Source organism: Lycorma delicatula, chromosome 1 (genome assembly GCF_047948215.1).
Source record: "Lycorma delicatula isolate Av1 chromosome 1, ASM4794821v1, whole genome shotgun sequence".
Classification (NCBI taxonomy): domain Eukaryota; kingdom Metazoa; phylum Arthropoda; class Insecta; order Hemiptera; family Fulgoridae; genus Lycorma; species Lycorma delicatula.
This window is the reverse complement of record NC_134455.1, coordinates 396,038,919-396,062,074: the sequence shown is the minus strand read 5'-3', so window position 1 is coordinate 396,062,074 and position 23,156 is coordinate 396,038,919. Positions and strand designations below refer to the sequence as shown.

At 30.7% G+C, this 23,156-nt stretch overlaps 1 protein-coding gene across 6 annotated transcripts in view; it reads right to left on the bottom strand.

The window, feature by feature from the left end:
- Positions 1-590: 590 nt before the first annotated feature.
- Fmr1 (synaptic functional regulator FMR1) overlaps positions 591-23,156 on the bottom strand; it is a 95,086-nt gene continuing 72,520 nt past the window's right edge. Inside the window, exons 12-13 of one of the 6 annotated variants that reach the window (XM_075353883.1) lie at positions 10,262-10,531; positions 591-2,900 (exon numbers count right to left, since the gene is read on the bottom strand). In XM_075353883.1, coding sequence (XP_075209998.1) covers positions 2,701-2,900; positions 10,262-10,531 — 470 coding nt within the window. In that variant the 3' untranslated portion in view covers positions 591-2,700. Of the gene's footprint in view, positions 2,901-7,340; positions 7,522-10,261; positions 10,532-23,156 lie in introns of those variants that run through there. The other 5 variants (XM_075353880.1, XM_075353881.1, XM_075353884.1 and 2 more) reach the window with 5 other exon arrangements.

Sequence of the window (23,156 nt, the reverse complement as noted above, 5' to 3'; positions counted from 1 at the left end):
GACAGAAAAATTACATTTACAATTCTTTTCAGGAAACAAAAAGAAAGATTACGAACCACTACCGCTTCTTATTAATATAATTATTTTCAATAATTAAAACACTTAAATACAAAAAATAAAAAATATTTATTAGGAGAAAAAAAAATTACCAAAAAAAAAGACAACTATAATTTACACCAGCGATGTGAAAGAGCTGTCTGTATTACTTTATAAGAAACTAATATAAACAAACAAAAAGTAAATTATATCTCAAAATAAACTAGATACACAATAATAATTTGGTCACCTTTGAAAACAGTTTCAATTTTATACTACATAAAAACATTTGCTTTGTGCATAACAAAGATTAAGATAAAAGCAATTTTATTTAAATTATTTTTCAAAACAATATTTAAGAATCAATACTCTATATATATATATATTAATCAAATACCGTAAAACAAATGTCTTTATTGTAATATAAACCATCATTTGACTACTAAATACATATTTTATTTGTTATTATATATATATATATATATATTATATATACCACATATGTAATATATTATTACATCAGCATTCTATATTTTGTATTTCATAATTAATTAAAAGTTTATAAATTTTTAAGAAGACATGTTAAATAAATAATAAAGTGAAATAGCAATGTAATAATATCTTATCGTAAAATAATTTACATTTTTTATTCAATTTTCTTTATAAAGAAAATTCAATATAGCCAGTTGTTTATAGTTTTTAAAAATTTTTTTAATAACAAACTCTTACTAATCGGTTGTTTGAACACCATTAAATAATTAATTATAATTTCGCTAAATAAACGAATCGACACACTTAAGTATAGAAGATTGAAAGCATTGTAATCAGCTTTATTTGTTAATCAAAATTAATTATAATAAAAAACTACGTTAACGATAAAGAATCTTAATAATGAAGACCTGTTTAATAACATCACACAGAGAAAGCGAATAACTGCCATTAATTAATTTACTAAATGAACACTCTTCTACATAGGGGAAATGAACTTACAGGTCTTAAAAAAAAAAACACAAAAAACTGTGCAACAGAAAAACAATTTTATTTGTTTTTTTCTTTTTTTTTTAATTTTTATAACCGAAAAACCTTTTATTAGTTGTAGATGTGATATACAACACGAATAAGGTAAAATTCTAAAAAATAAACAAAACCAAAAGTTACACAGCTTATCTAAAATAAAAATAAAATGAAGAGATTTACTAATACTTGAAAAAATATTGGGCTATTTCATAATTAGTCAGCGAATAACAGACCTATCATAAATATTATTATCGTATATTACACCTGTTATCGTAATTATATAATGATATATATAAGTGTGTGCAATGCAAAATGCCTAAGCTGATGAAAATATTAACTGATCTAAGCTAATATATAATAATAATGAGAATGAGAATAATAATAACAATAATAATTCTGAAAGAAGAGCGATAAATAAATCGGAAGTGACATTTAAAAAACAGCCACTTTAATTTTTTGTTTTATATATGTATATATTTTTTTTTTAATAATCCATTTCTCCTACCTACTAATAAATTTACATAAAGTACAGAAGAAAAAACACAACAAGACAAATATTTCAACATTATATAAATCAAAGTATCGTTTCAATATACGAAACAAAAATTTATTATCAGAAACTAAATAAAAAACAGAAAAGAATTCATCGCGTACTAGGAGTACGTAATCATAATTTAATTCTACATTATTTTAACCTTTTATATTCTCTAAAAGAAACAATAAAGTAATACTGAATTATCTGCTTAACACAATAAACATAAAGTAAAAGATATATTCTGCGACAACAGTAGAGTAGATTCTATATATTTAAAGAGTAATAATGCAATATTTTTATTAACCTTTCCGTCATTCTTTAACAAGGTTTAATTATTATAATACATTAACTCCGGTTTTCTTTACTACTTTTAAAATTTTTTTTTTTTTGAGAAATAAATTAAGGATACCAAAATACATACTTCTATAACCGTGTAAAATAAAAATCAGAGACAAAGCATTTTATTAAACTTCTGCTTTATTCCAAATGTTAATTCAACAGAAAAGCTGAGTATATTTTCAATAATATATTTTTTAGTGCCAATTTAACAAAAAATTTTTGATGTTGTAAAAAATCATTTTACTATAAACATGGCTACACATGGAGTGCATTTTTTTCATTATATAATTGTCGAATTGAGTGTTATTTGCAAACCTCTTTTAATGAGTCACTAACTTTTAAATATAACATTTAACCGCTTTTTTTTTCTTTTTTTTTAAAGGCTTACCCAAAACCTTAACGAAAAGGGGTTTGCAAAGTAAACATCGAGAGTTGGGAATCTCATGTCTGGTCAACAGTCTTAGCCTGGTCCACAGCCTGTGCGATGCGATAATATTACGATGACAATAACAATTAGTTATCGATACCGATCGTCATCGATGTAAGTGGAAAACAGAGATGTAAATGCCAAACTGCTGTGGCAAAATTCACGTCACAAAGGCTTTTTGTCACAATCTAGATTAGGTGTTTGAGTCCGAGACTTGGGATAATCATGACGCAGATTGGATTACCAACTGTCAATAATTCAGTTATTTGCATCTCGATATGAGCCAATGTCCAAAGGGCAAAGAAATATTAGCAAAACAGAAAATCCAAACGAGTCCGAACGACCACTAGGCAGAAGTGCCATTTACGAGAGAGGCTTCCTTAGGCTTCTCAGAAGCCCGCTTAGCGGAAGAGGCAGGTTGTCGCTGCATACGAGCACGCTGTTCGCGTTGGGCTTTGCCCCCGCTTCCATCTTGGGTACCGCCAACATTTACTGAAGTACTTTCTTTATTTCCAACACCTGATGTCGGTTGATCCCCTCCAAACACTAAAACAAACATACACAGTATAATTATTAGAAAAATTCAAGACTAATAAAAATCAGAATAAATTATTTATAAAGGTTAAGTCACAAATAGTAACATAACGCGTGAGAAAAGCCAAATTCTGAATTCGTAATAAGAAAAATTCTCATTTAAGATAACTAAAAACATAAAAATCAGAAAACATGTAGAACACTACAAAAAATAACGGCAATACACTTTTTTGTTCGATTAACATTATAATTTATATGTTGACAGCAAGTATGAAAATATTCAGTAGGAGAGAAGCATGTATGTTATGTCTTAACATTATATGCCTGATGCTGTAATGATTTAGTCGCATCTGATTAAAAGATAAAACAATATTTAAATCTTGAATCCACAATACAATATTTCCATTAATGAACTACATACGCTAAAGTTTGATGCATTTACTTCAGTCTGTTACAATGATGTAGAAAAAAAAAACGTTAAATGTAAACGTAAAAAACAATAATAAAATGCATTCCAAAATGTAAATGTATTTAACAAAGTAAAAGTACTAACAGTTAAAATGGAATATCTGAATGACCCAACTGACTTACGTCCATAATCAGATCAAATGAATAGCAATTGGTGGCAGACTTTATATTTTTAGACAATCTATCTTATTACATATCACAAAAAAAACCAGACTGCACATATTATAAATATTATAAAGCATTAATTAATTTTTAGGTGGCTGGTTTTGCAACTAATTCAGATTTTTTATATTGGTTTCACAAAAATTGATCAAATTTTTGTACGTTTCTGGTACCTTTCACTGAACTTTCTCTTCCACAATACAATGCACTAAAAAGTTAAATAAAATCATTAAATAAATTACCATCTGACTTTTCTTAATTAATTACAATCTAATTAACATACAGCAATCTGAACTTACCCACTGCTCATGATTTTTAATTATTAAAATTAAAAAAAAATATATACATTACATTTCAATCAATCTTTTCCAATAAGAGATCCTCTGCTGTACTATTGCCTGATACTGTGGTAATAGTCACAGAAATAAAAAGGAATTAAAGTGCTGAATTTGATTAAACGAGAAATTACTTGGAGATAAAGCTCAATGTTTACAAACACTAAGGTCATTTTTTTGTTAGATGTCACTACTGATTGATGAAACTTTGGATCACTATTAAGAATATGTTTAATAATTCAAATTGTTTCAGGACTATTTCTAGCTAAACCTTAAATTGCAAAATTTCAGCCATTCCATATACAGGATCTTGTACCAATACTGTACTTCTAAGTTATCACAATACAGATTAAATCATTAAATGCTTTTTGATTAAAAATGTGTTTATTTTTCTTTTATTTTCCTATATTCTCAGTTGAAATACCTTGTAACAGCTGTCATCAAACCCAAATAAAGTGAATAATTGAAGCGACATGTCATCATCATCATCATCATCATCATGACTGTAAATGAACAAGTGTTCCATTTACTTCGACGCATTTGATGTCATCGTAACAGCGTTGCCGACAATCTATTATCATGTTGTCTAATGAATAAGCAGCACTAAATTCTAAGCCACATTCAATAAGATATTAAGAGCGAAAATATGCGACAAAAGTAAGAATTTTTTATTCTCAAACAGTCTAGGAATCTCTGGCCTAACCAAGGATTTACTTATTACTTTTGAATAATTATAATTAAAAAAAACTCTGATATCTTAGATTGAAGTGGGATACCAGATCTATAAATATCTTTGTACTAAGATATTTAAGTGAACTACATATATTTTTGCTTCTTTGGCATTACATTTTTAGCAGGTTAAAATTTCTAATCGTTCTTCAAGTATTTTGAAAGTTTCACAAAATGTATCATTAATAAATTTATTGTAAAAATCCTTGTTTTGTAGTATAGGGTTGAGATTGAAACCAACCTTTTGAAATGTAACTTTGCAAAATATTGTTTTTTACTGGCAGGAAATTTAAGCAATATTAACCAATTTGGTTTAATGAATGAAGACAATTTTAACTTATACATAAATATATTATATGATGTATACAAATGAAGTTAAGTTGGTGTTGAAGTTAATTATTATTTTATATTTCAAAAAAAAAAGAAAAGAAAATGAGAACATTGTTGAAACCTGAATGTTACATGTTAAGTCTTTGAAGAAACATTTTAAATTAAGTTATTTTTAATTTTTTTAATTAAGTTACTGCTAGTAAGAACATTACGATATTAGTTTTTTAAAGCACCTATTTGAGGGTGTCAATTTTTTAAACACTTGATAAAGAGCATCTGTAGATTCCAGACTTTATTTATACCAGATTTTATGGTTCATTAATCCACCCTCTACTAAAGTTTCATTAAAATTTAATTAAATGCTATCATTTTTTTAAAAAGTAAATGCATTTAAAAAAAATAATCAAATTTTGATTTCTACTAAAACCAATCTTTCTTGCTCATTATTGTCTTCCTGAGCAACATATACTAGGAATTTACTTTTTGACAATTTGAACAAAATAGTCTGGATGTATATAATCTTATAAACAATTCTAAAAACAAATAAAACAAACTGGGCGTTTTGAAAAAAAAAAAAAAAAAACAAACGAAAAGGCTGCTTTAACAAGTTACAATATAACATATACGTAATGCTTTTGTCACTATATAAAACGGCTGTTTAAAAAATTTTCAGCCTCAACATGAAGATGGCAGCACTTGTCAAAAAAAAATTAAGGAATGTATTCGTGCATGCATTGAAAGGTACTCACTAAAATTTCAGACTTAGGACGACTCTCAGTTGTTTGATAAACGTTTGAGTAAATCATTGTGAATGTTTTTGTGAAAATGGAAAAAATAGAATATTGTACCCGTGATTAAATACTTGCATTTGAAAGGGAATACTACCATGGAAATTAAAACCGACTTGGCTGCTGTTTACGAGACTGTGCACATCATTTGCCACCGTGAAAAGATGGGCAGCTAAATCTAAACATGGTCGTACCAGCTTGGTTAATGATGAGCGTTCAGGACGGTCAAAAACGGCAACCACCACAGATATCATCGAAAAAGTTCCAAATGGTACTGGATGACCGACGAATTAAGGTTAAAGAGATAATGGAGGCTATGGGCCCATCGAAAGAACGTGTTTGTCATACATTAACTGAAGAATTGAATGTGCATAAGCTATCCGCATGTTGGATGCCACTTTTTCTCACTTTGGACCACAGACGCATATGAATGAACAAGGTCCAAGGTCCTGCTGGAGCAGTTTAAGCAAAATGAGTGAGATTTTTTGTGTTGTTTCATAACTGTTGATGAATTGCAGATCCACCACTATACTCCTGAGACAAAACAACAGTCAAAACAGTGGACTGCAAAGGGTGAAGGCTCCAAAAAAGGTGAAGACGGTTCCATCGGCCAGGATGGTGAGGCAACTGTTTTTTGGGATAGTAATGAAATTTTTTTTCATTATGTTCAAAAAGAGAAAACAATAAGACGGAAGTATTATGTATCATTAGTTGACAAGCTGAAGGCAGAAATTGCAAAAAAACAAACATTTGAAGAAGAAGAAAGTGCTTTTCCATCAGGACAACGTACCTGCTCCCCATTTGACGATCGACATGGCTAAAATAAATGAATTGCACTTTGAATTGGTTGATCACCCACCGTATTCATGAGATCTGGCTCCAAGCGACTTTTTCTTGTTTCCTAACCTTAAACTTTCGCTTTGAGGAAAGAGATTTTCATCAGACGAGGAGGTTAACGCCTATTTTGCGGAGAAAGACACCAGCTACTATTTGGAAGGGTTAAAAAGGTTAGAGCATCCGTGGAAAACATGTACAGACTTGAAAGGAAAGTTTGTTGAAAAATAAAACTATATTTGACAGAAAAAATAAGTCTTTCTGTGTTAGGCTCAAAACTTTTCAGACAACCCTCGTATATCATCATGTAAAAAATTCTAAAAACAAAACAATCTGGGCAGATTTATAAAATGCCTGCTTTAACAACATAACATCTACATAATGCTTTTAAACACTACATATATTTCATTCTTCACTAGATTTTTTTAAATAATGTGATTTAAAAATAATAATTATAATAATTGTAAACCAAATTTCTTAATTTTGCTGATTTAATTAAAATGCTGTAAAAAATTTTCTACTGTTGTGATTTAATTTTATGCAGTTTTTCCACCTGACTGTAGTAATTTAAAAAAAAAAAAACTGGCAATAGATTATAAAAAATTGTCAATGAAACCAATTTTTTATTGTCAATATAAAAATCTTATTGCTTTTTCATTGTTGGTATTTAATTACTAATATATATAAGAGAAGCACAGATAAATGAATAGATTTGCTTGCACTATTTCAGCTTTATTTATTTAATAATCTTTGCTATAACAGAAACAAATAGATATTTAGTCTTAAAAAAAAAATACATAGAAAAACCATTTTTAAAACAAGGCAACATTTCTGACACCATTCAAAAGAAATTTTGTAAGTTGAACTGTGTTTTAGTTATTTGTTAATTTTCCAACCGGTAGACATGAGAAGTTTCCAAGCTCCAGGTCAGCATATCATCATTGAGCTTCGTAATTATTAGCTTGGAGGATGTAGCAGGACCTGTAACTACAGAACCAGCAATAGGAAAAAAGAGGTCAAGAATAAGGAAACAAAACAGTTTACCCTAATGAGCAAAATTTGGTAATTTACAGTTCTGCCCTAAACCCTATAAAAATTTTTAGAAATAATATTTTAACAAAAAAAGACGAAGATATTTCTGATCAGGAGAAGTAAAAAATCATGGCAGTCAATCACTGGTTTCGAAAATTTTATCAAAGAAAGTTAAGAACGGAAATATTTCTTTATCAGTTGTTAACACTTTTAAAATATGCCTAAAATTTTGTGCAATCCATGAATATAAAAGGTTCAATTTTGACCAACGGTTTAGTTTTTTGAATATACAAAGAACAATTCAAAAACTATTGCCAGGAAGAAATTACATTGTTTCAATAAGCTGTACATTGAATAGAATTCAGAGGAATTAGTTTTGAATATTTAATCAATTTTTTTTATGGGATGCGGATAAACACTACCAGTCAAAATCATTCCAGGGCAGATCATACAATTCCATGAACAAAAAAAATTTAAACCGGTAAAGAAGATGTATGAGAGAGAGAAAGAGAGAGAGAGAGAGAGAGAGAGAGAGAGAGAGAGAGAGAGAGAGAGAGATCTATATGAAAATTTGTAAGATATACCTCCTTGATTCTCTTAACAAATACGACTCTAGAAGAATATCCTTTTTTAATTGTTCATTACTGTTATAAAATGATTTTCATATAACTGGAAACAACCAGAAATTTGATTAGTGAAGATATAGAGTCACTCTCATAGATTAGGTAATTACAAAACTACATACTAATACGTAGATGGAGAACTATATATAGATGCACTTTTAATTTTACAAAAATTGTTTAGTTCAAGGCACAATCCTCAGAAAGAGCATAGACGAAAATAAAAATAAAAACTGGGAATATTTTTCTTCAAACTAAATGCCGGTACTTGTATTTAAACTAGTTTCTATGCAAAATAAAACAAAACTTTGTTTGTTATGATTACGTAACTGTATCTTTTTTCAATCGGTCAATACACAATCAACATAAATAGTTTGTCTCACTGACTGAAATGTGCATAATGTGTAGAGATAGTACCAAAATTGTTTGTCAATAGAAGGTGCAAGAAACGATCATCACAACTGATCAATGCATCTCTCAAGATTCATCACGTACAAAAAAAAAAATTATATTCAACATGAATATATTCACAATTACATGGACAAACTCCAGTAAAGCTCTGTCAGATTAAACTTTAGCAGCAGAACATAATTACAATAACTTTATTTATTGCTTGCAATTTTCAGGCTGGTGCCAAATTACAACTGTCATATTTTTTTGCAATAAAAAATGAATTTTGCAGTGTATTAAAAAAACTGCAAAACTAACCTGGAAGACTGCAAAACTACCTCAATTGAAGCTGGTCAGGCTTACCACTTTTTTAAATACCAAGCCTGACCAGGATTCAATCTTCTGGGCGTGAAATATATTTATAATAAACTACTGTAAACAAGGTGATAAACAAACCTTGAAAAAAAATTTTCAAAAATTATATACACACACACACATACACGGGGCTTGGCTAATAAATTTTGCTCATGTATGCATAGCATGGGAATGAAATAATAAAAAATGAATAAAAGTACAAAATGCAGTATTTATTTTTCAATATAATCCCCATTTACACCAATAACTTTTCCCTATGTGTGACAAATTTTTGCATTACGTCACTGAAAAATTCCTGTCATCCTTCTCAGATCCAAGTGGCCACAACTTCCTTTACCTGATTGTTGGTGGTGTAATGTTTACCTTTAAGATACCTCCTATGATGAGAATTCTATGATGAGAAGTGGAAGTCGCACGGAGCCAAATCTGACGAGTATGGCAGACGCGGAATAGGCTCAAACTTCAGCTCGCAAAGGCCATCAACAGAGTTTGTGTGATATCCATCGTGCACAGACTCGACCTAATTGCTCAAAAATAGGCCTACTCAATCTTTAGATACGCCTAACTGAATAGCGATGCATTGCTGGACGATTAGCCGGTCACACCGAAGCAAACAAATCGTCCACCTCCTATTGATGTTTCTCGTCAGTCACAGAAACTGGTCGCCGCTGTGAGGTACGTCCTCAATTGTCGCTTTACTGGCTTCACATACGTAAAATTTCAACACCCACCTATTCACAGTACTCCTTTCAACGGTTTCACTACCGCAAATCGCTTTTAAATGATGAAAAATATTCGTAGGATTGAAATTTTCTGCTGTTAAAAATCTGAACACTGCGTGCTGTTTTAACTGTGTTGACATGGCCGTGTACTCGACTCCATTTTACGTGCTACTGAAAACAAACCGGTAAATAGATTTCAATGCATTATCGCAGGTTTGTAGAGGGGGATTTTAGCTATCATGTCCTGTCACACCCAACTCAATAGTACCTTTTGTCTCCGTGTAGCACGATAGTGTGCAAAATTTATCAGCCTAGCCTCGCATTCTTTCATACATTTTGGTGAAGCACACAGATTTTAGTGAAAGCAGTTAACATGACACGAGAAAAGAATATTAAATATAAAAAAGCAGTATTTATGTGATACATTACTTTTTTTTTAAATAACTCTATATTACTATCTTATATTATAACAAGGAAAAGTAAAAATTATACTAAAAAGATTAAATTTAAATATATAAATATGTTATGCACAATTTAAAAAAAATCAAATTTCATCATCTCTGTTCCAGAATACAATTTTAATCTTACCGGTGTTAATGCCATCAGTAGAATTAGCACCAGACGTGGCAGAAGATGTAGTAGCAGTACCGCCAGAAGCTGTGTTGGCAGAACCAGAATTAATAACAGCTGTTTTAACGTTTGCTGTAAACGTAGTAGTAGCAGCAGCAGCAGCGGTAGAAGTGGTATTAGCACTATTGGTCGTACTAGACTCTGAAGCTGTTGGGGTATGGCTGCGAGCTCGCACCCTACGTCTCCTCCTTGTCTGAGTGCGTTTCCCTTCCACACTTGAGACCGACTCTAAAGAGCAGACATCAACCAACAAAACCCAGACCATCAGTCATCAGTTTCCCCCCCGCTTCATATGAAAACTATTAACATTTAAAATCTTAATTCTTCACATATAATTTGAAAATAAATATAAACAGTATATGTAAAAAGGAACCTATGTAATTAATTTCTTGTGAAATAAAAAAAGAAGTAATTTGTCGAAAATGTAAAAATAATCAAATTTTTAGAGTAAAAATGAAATAAGAGAATTTTTTTGAACATGCAATTTTTTTTTTATTTACTGCGTTTCATATAAAATAACATATGTTATTTCAAAATGAAGCACAAGACACTAATAAAATAACAAAATATCTTGTTAATTATGAATTAAAAAGAAAAAAAATCTCTTAAAAATTTCAATTTTACATAAATCTTAACTCATAACAATCACATTAACAAATATTATTAAAAAAATGTTTTCATAGCATCAAAATTAACTCCGGAAGCATTCTTTTAAAAATCATTTTAAAGTTAAAAATACAAAAGCTTTTTTAAAAAAAAATTAGCTTCCTATGAGTAGAGGAAGTATTAAAAAGTTTAATATGTTAGAAAACGAGGAGAACTCAAAGCGAAAAGTTAGTAAAATGACTAATGGTCAAGAGTATGATGGTTATTTGTCTGCTCTATCACTCTTATCATGCGTTATATCCATGCATCATGAATGGACCAAATTGTGGCAGTTAGCAAGCATAAAAACTTAATGTACAACTAAATAATTTAGATAAATAGTTTAACCGCTAATGAGCATGCACACACACACACACACACGTGTGCGCAACGCACACAAACTTCATCCTTCTCACTTTTTCATTTAGTTAATTAGAAACTCAACAAAATAAACACTCACAGTAATAAAATTTTTATATCTGCTTTACGAATTATACATTGTTTTACTAAGCGACATTACACCTATCCGATTTTTTCAATAATTAATTTAAATAATCAAGCCTAGAGTAAAATAATAAATTGTATTCTTAATAAACAGATAGTTTCACAAGATATCTAGGGTTATAGCGCCTGGAAATAGAAGGGTATATACTACAGCTTTGGCAAAACAGTCGAAGCTGCAATCTGCTTAACTGCTTGCTAAAGGTCACTAAAATTAATTACATACAAAAAAGAGTTCCGCTGAATGAGAATTACTTTAATGTATTCATAAAGGTCTGATAGTAGTACATATTAAAAACCCTGGAATGTTGACTTTTTTAACTGAAAATGGTAACCAAAGTTTGAGAATAAGTTTTTTTTTTTTAAATATCAATTCTTTTAGCAACACTGACCATTATTGTCATTAGCCTCTAAAAATTAAATAAGTGATAAATTGCACTCAGCATAACTTTGATGTCTATGGAAGTGAGTTCACTGGACATAGCTTCTATCATCTGACATTTAAGCTTACTTTCACTCCTATTCAATTTCCAGGATGCTATTTCCTGAGTTTCACATTTTTTATAGCTGTAGGGTTATAAAGAGTTATCAGTGAATCTAAGAATCAATTATGTATATGTATTTTTTTTTGTGCATATTTCACGATATAAACTTTACCCTATAAATTATTTTGTAAAAGTTTTTATGTAGAAATTATGTGATTTCTTTTAGTTGAAATAAAAGTTATTAAAAAATATTGCCAAAGAAATGAAATTGATAAAAAATATACATTTTCATTTTTGACAAGACGTATGGAGATGTTTAATTATTCTAGTTGTATTATTATTTTGGATGTATATATGCACAAAAAGGGTGTTTATAAAAACAGTTTTAAGGATTCATATTAATAAATTATTATAGTTTATTATAATAATATTTTTATAATTTCTTTAATATTTTCAATATTATTCAAAAACAATTTTCTATTGTTGTTCAATATTAGAAATTGTAATTATTTAATTCACAACAAAATTAATAAAATTTAATTATTCCACTTGAGATGGTGTGAAGTCGTTCCTTAGTAAAGTTTCACAAAAGCCTGTTTTGAATCCTAGTAAAGGCAGATCCTACTTTTATGCGGATTTGAATACTAGATCGCGGAAACCGGTGTTCTTTGGTGGTTGGGTTTCAATCAATTACACACTCAGGAATGGTCGACCTGAGACTGTACAAGACTACACTTCATTTACATTCATCCTCTGAAGTAATACCTTACGGTGATTCCAGAGGATAAACAGAAATAGAAAAAAAAAGCATGAAGTTTAATTTTGTTTGGGAGGGAATGAAAACTGGTTTTTTAATCTACAGCAGCTCGCTTCAAGAACTTTTGCCATAACTTTGATATTTATGAAGAAACTTAAATAAATAAGGGGTCATTTTCTTGTCATAAAACACTTAACATTTTTTGTAATACTATAACACTTAAATAAACCAATGGTTTATTTAGACAAAGACATTAACATTTAAAAATTTTACATGGCCGTCATTTTTAAATGGATTGAGATCATGTTCATTATTTTTAAAGGTTTAACATTTCTGAGAAATAAACTGTTATGTTCAAAATAAAAAATGGGAGCATTTCTGGACATATGTTGACAAAAACTTTTTTCTTTATCCTTGAGTTGTTGAAACTGTTTTTAAACACAGTATATATAATATAAAAATGCTTTTTAGAGAGAAATTTTTAAATTTTTTTAACAACCTAAATGCAGTCAGAAAAGGTGAGTATGATCAAACATATGTATGTTAGCTGTAATGCTTTCACTGTTTTTATAACTAAACTCATCAATTGATAATTAGGTTAAAATTGTGGTATTTTTCTTAGTTGATCATTACTAAAATCCTTGCTGTCATGAAGAGTTCAAGTGATTTTTTACATCTCCACCCCCTACGTCATACATATTTTTCTAATTTCTATTAATTTATCAAAAAATATTTTTATTTACAAGCAGTTTCATGGTACTTCATTTTCACGATTATATATTTAATTTATTATCTCTAGATTTAAGTTCTTCATTAATCATACGTTTTGCTATGTCTGAGAACTCGCCATTTCTATTTCTATTACAACATGTTAATAGTTTTGTAAATGTCTTTCTGAATGAACCGATGCAATTTTTTCAGAACAAATAAGCGATAAAATTATTACATGTTAATTATTTAATCTAATATCGAATTTATCAAATCCACCTGATCTTTTAAAAAAATTAAAATCAATTTTTATTATCACAATAAACTTTGGTAAATTTTCCTGATTATTTTATTTGGACTTTTGTATGTAATATATTTCCTCTTTTTTATCTGTCAACATGCCGCTTTGCTAATTAAATTTCTGGTGGAATATCTTTCGTTTCTCAGCATCGGCATCTTTCTTTTTAATAATGATCAAATTTATGTTACATGAGGGATAGCAGAAATATAATGCATACTGGAATGTTAATGGAAGAACAAAATGTCACAAATTTACAAGTTCTGCCATCTTTGACTAACAAAAGTCATTGATTCATGCCCTCTTAATTTTCTGTGATTTGCCAACGTTATGGAATTTCCATATGCTTGCTGTGTCATTATAAACAAGATGACACGTGTATAACACAGTGGAGCATCTAAATTTTTAATTTCAAAAACTGAACGCTAGTGAAATTCATATTTATCTAAATGTTATTTATGGCGATAAAACTGTTGAATATGAATAGGTAGGCGATACAATTTTGTGCATCAGAAGCTGGTAAAGAATATTGAGGATGAACGTCATAGTGGTCGTCAAATTTTATGACTAACAAGAAGTGGATGAATTAATTCAAAATGACTGTTAGATCACACAACGCAATACCAACCAGCTACGCACATCAAGAGAAAGAGTAGGGCACATCATCGCAAAACTGGGCTAACATAAAATCTGTTGGCAGTGGGGCATCGGCTTTTTTTCGGCTGACATCGGCAATTTTTTCATTTGTGTTTAATTTGCAGCCAGGATCGACGCGTTCTGAAATATTAACTACTTTGACACTTTCTGTGTCATCTACGTAAGCTTCTCTTTTTCTGCTGACATCAGTAATATCTTCATTTGTGTTTACTATTCTCTATAACTGGATTCTGTTATAACAAAACTGGCTGATCACAGGTTATTGTTTTGATTGTAGTAAAGATTTCTCTACACTATTCACAGAATAAAATTTTCAATGTTTTTTCAAACCTCAAGAAACAAGAACTGCACAATTTTAAACTGAACGTGTTGTACAGTTATTTACAATAAATCCATAGGTTGTATTAAGGATAACATATCAGCAGATAAAAACAAGACCTTACAATCTGAGCTTAAAAAATCTTATAAAATTTGACAATAGATGACTGAATGCATTAGCTAAAATTAATAATCCTAGTTTATTTACAAGAAATTGCAGCTGAGAAAAGTATATCGTGCTTTTAATAATAGTTATCCTTACATTTACGAAATGTGTAATCGTTGCAAAAAAAAAAAAAATTCTCTATTCTTAAAAAATAATAATTTCCACTTCTTTATAACCAGACAACAAAAAACTTGTGATCTTAAATTACGATGATTTAATTAACATATATCTTGGCTACTAAATTAATGAATGTAACTAAAACTTGCATCACAAATATAACAACCATAGAAAACAGAAAACTATAAAATGATTACAATAACCTTAACAATTATAGGTTTTATTTCAATTTTTTTTAATTCTTTGAGATCTGTTTGATTGCCTCAGCAATTAAGTGAATTAAACAAGGTGTACCAACAAGCAACAATAAAAAATACAGTAAATGAATTTATATGTAAAAGTTTTATAGAATACAATCTGGCATTATGTTGAGCAGAAACTAAAATAAGGCCTCATTGTATAGTCTGTTGTAAAAAGTGAACAGTTTCAAAAACCAATTACTAATAAAAAGAAATATTAGAAAATTAATTTCTTTTTAATTTTGCAAGAAATGTTATAAATTAATTTTATCAAACACGTCCTGTTGGTATGATTATACGATAAATAATTAAAATATAAAACCCACTTACAAACAAACCTTTTTATGCGTTAAGTGCTTTCAGAAACAAATTCAATCTTCAGGAACTTAAAATTTTTTATGAGGGTAAATAAAATATAAACGGGATTTTTGTTCCGGGCATCTACGGTTGGTAGGACTGGGCTAGTGCTTCTAGTACGCTTGGGTAGGGGTCATAAGAAATGGGGAGAGCCGGTCATTCCGCACTCCCAATCAAGTCGCCAGTAACATTCATGATGTCGGAACAGGTGCTCCCTCCACTGTACAATGCGTAATTATAAAATTTCTTGTTCTTGAAGTAGTTCAAGCGACAGAAATTTTCCAGAGATTGACTGCACAGTTCGGCGACCAAACATTGTCAAGAACTCGTGTATTTACCTGGTATAAAGAGTTCAAGGAAGGACAAGAACGAATGGAAAATCAGGAGCACAATCACCGTCCTCGAACCAGCATTGATTTTTTGCATGAGTGATGCACAATCAACGCTGTTTACTACTGCGAGCTGCATATTGCCACAAAAGACGAGACCAACCGATTCGACAGGTCATCCTCTTCCGCAACGGTCTCAAAACTAGAAGAAATGAACTCGACTCAACTTGATCATCCTCCCTACAGCCTGCCTGGACCTATCCCCCTGTGATTTTCATTTGTTTGGGACACTTAAAAAACCTCTAGGAGGACGATTTGAAGATGACAAGGGCATGGAGGGATTCGTGCACAATTGGCTCTTGATACAACCAGCTTCATTTTACGATGCTGCGATAAAAAACCTCCCTTCTCGCTGGGAAAAATATATTTCTAAAGCAGCAAACTATGTAGAAAAATGAATTATATTTGCCTTTTATTTTTCAATTTAAAAAAAAATAAAATCCCACTTATATTCAATTTACCCTTGTATTATTCTTAAAAACTACAATTTTATTGTCATATGTAATATTGTTATGTAAAGACTATAAAATATATAACAGTGGTTGTCATGGGATTAAAATCGTGTCGACTTAATGTCCTATCATTAACAATGTCTCCACTGTTAACGGTGGAGACATTCTCTTTACATATGACAATGAAATTTTAGTTTTTTAAGAATAATATAAAAAATTAAAGTTCCTGAAGGTGGGATTGCGTTTTCGAAAGCACTGGAACGCATAAAAAGATTTGTTGCTATGTGGGTTTTACATTTTAATTATTTATTAATAGCATAAATGCTCATATTCTAACAAAAATATGAAAAAAGTGACCTAATTTAATCTTGCAAACATTCCCTGGATGAAAAAAAACCTCATTTTTTAGTAAAAATAGAAAATCCTGCAGATGGTATAAAGTACCATCTAGTTAGTTAATTAAGAAAGAAAATAAAGCAATCAGTAAGATCCTCAAAGTTTTTAGAAGAGACTGTTATATCCTTAGTAAGATTTAGGTCAGAATATATAAAATTTTCAAACATCTTTTAAAAGGTTACAAGAAATGAACTTTAACTGTGTCTAGAAAATACAGATTTAACAATCAAATTTCAGCATAGTTTTAGGAAAATTACTTCACAACTCTGTTCTAATTAATTTTACAAATATAATTATATAACATAGAATACATAAAAAGAAGAAACGTTATAGAAATTTATGTGATACATGTAACTGAATTTTACCTATTCTTTTCCATTATCAAATGTCTTTTCAGTCATTTTTTCCCCTCAAAACATCAGAAAATTTATTAAATATTTGCCCTAACTTACACAATATTCTTTTGAAGTTTTATAAAAAATCTCCGATACAATATAAATGAACATTAGTAAAATTTTCTAAAATTAATAAAATATTTTAACAATTTCTGCCGTTTCATTTTATAATTCATTTAATACAGATGAAAATGAATTCAAATGTCACGTTAAATGGAAATAACATTCTTTTTCTATTGAAGTATTTTGTTAGGTCCATCCTTTTCTTTTGACTTGCATGTATGCAAGTCAAAAAAAGTCATGTATGTGTGCATTATATGACACATGTCATACAATTTCTCAACATTTGTGAAGAAATGTGAAAATTATATCACTAGTCTTTTTTTAACCTGCATAACAATAGAAAATAAACCTAGACTAAAATGGAATCTGTTGTCATTTAAGATATAATGCAATATAATAATGTAGACCAGGTATTTTTATTTCAATCCAAAGAAAATTGTCTGAAAATGAAGTACTGTACACAATGAACAATGACCAGTGCAATAAACTTTTATTTGGGAACAAAACCTGTTTTGTATGATTACAACCATAAATAGTGAAGAAGTTGGAATACAAAAAATGAAATTACTTAAAGGAAAATCCTAGTGTTATGACATCAACTGGTTTAACAAAAAATGTACACAACTTAATATTTAATGGTGGGTTAGGGATAGTTATCTTTTTCATACTAGTATAAACCAATGATACCACCAGTGGAGTTTTCTATTTTATTTTAGCTGTTCCATTAATAGTGTTGTTTATGTTGGTTACAGCACAGCAATGGTAGGAATCTTTGATAATTTGATTGGCATATTAATTTTATTTAAATTTAGGTGTGTTTCGAAGTTGCTTGGATTTGTTTATACCAGCGGTTGTTTATTTGTTATTTGGAAATGAGTAGGGATCCTAATTCAGAGGAACCACACTCACCAGTTTATCTCTGGCGAAAAGCAAAACAGGCAGAGAAAATTCAAGGCTCGTGAATCTAAAGTTCAAGCGGAATAGACAGACAATATAGAAGAGTAGAGCGAGAGATGCACCAGAAGGAAAAAAAGGTTAGGGAGAAAGGAGACGACGGCATTCAGGGTTCCAAGGGTTCTGATTTCAATTCTGAGGCTGAGTTGATGGAAGAGCTGCTTGGTCCTCCAAATGGACAGGCCAAGAAAGGCAGAGGCAATGGCTCTAAAAGAACTGGAGGCGAGATTGACATCTTCTGATACGGTCTCAACTTATGTGATTACAGAGGTGTAATTGACATGTTTATTAGCCTCTGCATTGAGGTTGATGAGAATCTAGGGGGAGCAACCAAAAATATTAGAGAAAAAGAGAGTGGCAAATGTCTTGTCTCGTAGCTGTGGTTCTTGAACCTGCCTGTTAACGATTAAGAGGGTACACAGTTTTCAAGGTTACATAGGAGGCATTAGGGTGGGGATGGGTGAGCGACAGCAGGTTGAATCGTAGCTGTCAAAAAGATTAGCCTCAGAGGTGGTGCAAGTATCAAAACCTAAAGTTATATTAATTGATAAGCCTGAAGGTGTTACCACCTCATCCTTTAAAGATGAGATAATGAAGAACTTGGAGGCTAAAAAGAAGGGTTTGAGAACAGTCAACCTGCGCAATAACCCTAAGGATGTGAGGATCATAGCAAACAATAGCGAGAAAAAGGGACAATAGTGGTGTACGAGGCAATGAGGCTATTAAATATCGTATCACTACCATTGCCACTAAGACTTTGAAACCAAGGATTATAGTGTAAGATGTTCCACAGGACACTGGCGAGGAAGGGTGCAAAACACAGACTATTCAGCAGAAGATTTTGTAAGCTTGTTCAAAGTGGTGTATCATGCTGGAGGAAGAGATAGAAATGTTGTTCATTACTTAGTGGAGAATGATAACTTGCGTAAAACATTCCAGAGAAAGGCAGGTTTTGTAAGCTAGTGTTTTCAGTGTCAAATGACCGAGGTTTGTAAAGAAAAAGAGCTCTGTTCTTACTGTGGCAAAGCGGGACACTTTGCCAAAGATTACCAGGTTAGAAAGGATAGTGGTTCTACAACCTGTGCAAATTGTTAATGTGTCCAGTAATCGGCTATAGCTTGGAGAAATGTGCCACATACAAAGGAGGGCAGCAGCTCTTTCAGCAGTTGTTAAGGGCATAGGTCAGGAAGACAAACGATCATATCAGTGCCAGTCAATCTTCTGAGTACTCAGAAGATTTCCATTACACGTACTGCACAGCTGATTTCAGCTGCACAGTACATGTAATGGAAAACTACAACTGTTTTTTTCCAAGAAAATGTAGCTCCTCATTTCCATGTAACAAAGATGGAGGCACCTTCCTTGGTAAAATATTCCAGAAGTAAACTAGTCCACGGTTTGGATCTCCGGGTGGGGACTACTACAGAAGGGGTCACCAGAAAATTAAAAAATAACATTCTACGAGTTAGACGTCCAAAGAAGGTTGGTAGGTTAGAAAATTTAAAGAGGAAAATGGATAGGTTAAATGTAAATGTAGTAGGAATTAGCAACGTCCAGTAGGAAGAGGAAAATGACTTTTGGTCAGGTGATTTTAGAATGATTTACTCGGCTTTAAATCATGGGCAGGCAGAAGTAGAATTCATAATCGCAAAGTTTCATAGGGAAGAGAGTACAGTATTTCAAAAAGCTTAGCGATAGAACCATTGAAAAGGATAAAATCAAAACCCAAGCTGACAAAAATTGTTAACGTCTATATGCCTACAAGTGCTCATGATGATGCTGATGAGGTGGAGTGGAGGGTGTATATGAAAAAATTGACAAAGCAATTAAACACATAAAAGGGGATGAAAATTTAATAACAATTGGAGATTGGAATGTAAACATTGGAAAAGCCAAGGAAGGAAATATTATGGGTGAATATGGGCTGGAAAAAAGGAATGAAATGGGGAACCGACTTACTGCATTAAGTATAATTTAATAATTGCCAACACCCAGTTCAAAAATTATAATAGAAGAATATGCACGTGGAAAAAGCCAAGTGATACTGCAAGCTATCAGATAGATTATATCATGGTTAAACAAAGATTTAGAAATCAATTCGTCGACTGCAAAGCATATCCAGGAGCACACACATTGACAGCAATCATAATTTAATAATGAAATGTAGATTGCAGTTTAAAAACCTGAAGAAAAGGTGCAAGATGAATCGGTGGAACATAGATAAATTTGAAGAAGAGGAGGTAAACAAGATTTTTGAGGAGGACATCGCAAGAGGTCTGAGTAAAAACGATAAGATAAAAAAAATAGAAGAATGGGAGAATGTTAAAATGTTGATTACAAAATCAATAGAATCGAACTGTGGTGGAACAAAGAGAACTGTTATGAAACTTTGGATATCAGAGTATATATTGCAGCTGATGGATGAATATGTAAAAAGCATAAGAATGCTAGTGATAAAGAAGGTAAAAGGAACTATCAACAGTTAAGAAATACTATAAACAGGAAGTACATATTAATAAAAGAAGAGTGTATTAAAGAAAAGTGTTCAGAAGTTTAAAGAGAAACGATCATTGGTAAAATAAATGGAACATGCAGGAAAGTTAAGAAAAATGTTGTGGTACATAAATTAAAATCTAATAATGTGTTAAAGATGGTACACAGATTTGTAATACAACAGAAAAGATCGATAGGTGGATAGAATATATTGAAGAGTTACAGAGAGGAAATTATTAGTGACTAGTGTTATAGATGAAGAAGAGGAAGTCGAATGTAAAACAAATTGTTAGGGATTGGGTGTAAGGGGTATACTGAAATGAAATGATTGGCACTAGATAGAGAATGTTGGAGTTGCATCAAACCAGTCAAATGACTGAAGACAAAAAAAAAACAAGCATGCGTGGGATCTTTTGAGTGGCTGGATTGATATTTAGTATCATTAAACGGTAGGAGTACTTGTAGCTCTTAATTATTTGTGTTAGTTTCTGGTTTTAGTTATGTTATTTCTTGATTTGTGTGACTGGTTTAATTACATTTGTTTTGTTTCATTTCATATACAATGATTTATGGTGTTATTTTTAAGTTTTGAGTTTTGATATGTTTGGTTTATTCTTCTTTTTGTTGGGTTTGTTTTGGATTTATTATATGCTTTCCTGATTATTTTGTTTAAAGTTAATGTTCACTTTGGTATTTCATTATATGTTGATCTTCTTTAGAATTTTCGATAAGATTATTTTAATTTAGTTACCTTTAGGTTTGTTTGTCTTACTATTTATTACTGATTTAAATTTTATCTTATTTTTGGGTTTAGTGTTGTGATTTGTGTTTTATTGAGTTTTGTTTAGGTGAGAGTTTTATAAAGTTTTAGTTTTTGGATTAGTGTTTATAGTTTGTGCGTTTTCTTTTCTAGTTTGGTTCATTTCATTATTAGGTTAGTTTTATGATTTTTATTTAACAAGTTTTAATTTTTGGATTAAAATTAATGTTTAGAATTTACGTGTTTTCTTAGGTTCATTTCATTTGTTTAGTTTTAGGTTTGTTCAGGTAACTCTTTAGGTTTGTTCAAGTTAGTTTGTTTTATTCATAATCATTGGTTTAGTTTTATTTATTTTTTTGTTAAGTTTAGTTTTCTATTTACTGTTTGTTTTGTGTTTTCTTATTAGTTAATGCCTGTTTTGCATGTTGGAGTGGCCCTCACTTTGTTAGGATGTAGATCAGGTCAATCGGATGGTCATTGATGGTAGAACCCGAGTTAGGCGCATTACACCAACGTGAATGTCACTTGTGGCATTCACATCAGTGGCATCTTTACAACGGCCAGACTGGGATATGTCTCAAAGCCTTTGAAGATGACTTCCGGTAAAAACCCCTAAGGACTAGGTACGGAGGGGGTGGCACGAAAGTCAAACCCGACACATGGTGGTGATCCCCTTGGGGTCAAGTTCAAACAGATCATGGGAAAATTCATTCATGTTGTATTTTTCAACATTCTAAAAGAAATTAATCTAAAGTGATCTGCAGTTAAAATTTAATTTAAATCATTTAATTTCATTTTATTTAACGTAACAGTTTCAATATTTACCTAGTAAATAAATTAAAAGCAAAATGCATTATTCAGTACACCTATAAGACCACAAAACAAAACTATTTTGTAGCGATCCTTTCGTTTTCAAAATAAAACAATTTTAACAGTATACAAAGAATACAAATATATTTCAATGGCAGCTAATTATAAAAATAAATTGAATGAATAAGAATGATTAAAAGATCAAAGGAAATTAGGAGCTCCCTGTTTGATGGAGTCTGAAATAGTGAAATAACGAGGGAAAATATGTTTGGGTCACTTTATGTTCACCACATAAATAATTCAAACTTTTCTAGGGATGTATTACCTTAAATAAACAGAATAAGAAATTATCTAAACAAAATGAATGACAGAGATTACAGATTAGCAAGTGCTAATGAAGTTCAAGAGGTTTTGGAAATCGGTAAAAGGAATTCAATTTAAAATATGTAAGGAAAAGAAGTAGTATTTAGAATGAATATTTTTCATCTATTTTAAATAAGGTCTTAGCAACCGGGCTAACAGCTTATCCTGTGCCATTTTATGAGGGTAAGACTCACAGAGAAAATTCACTCAAAGTAGCCATGTGAAATATAAACAATAAATACGTTCCAGAAGACAGCAGGATTCCCTAAATATTTGACAGGAGAATTCCATTGTCCATTATGTTTATTTTACAGGAAGCTCTAATTCTTTCTCAAGATTAATTACATTTTCACTCCTCAAGAGGAATTCTGTTCATATAGTGGAAAATTAGAGGCACATCTTTTACAAATAATATTGTCAAAGCATTTTACTGGCTTCTTATTGAGAGGTTTGGAAAGTAGGGTCAATAAGTATAACAAACTAAATGAGTTCCAAGCAGACTTCCTAAGTTTATTTGGAACGCTAGTAAG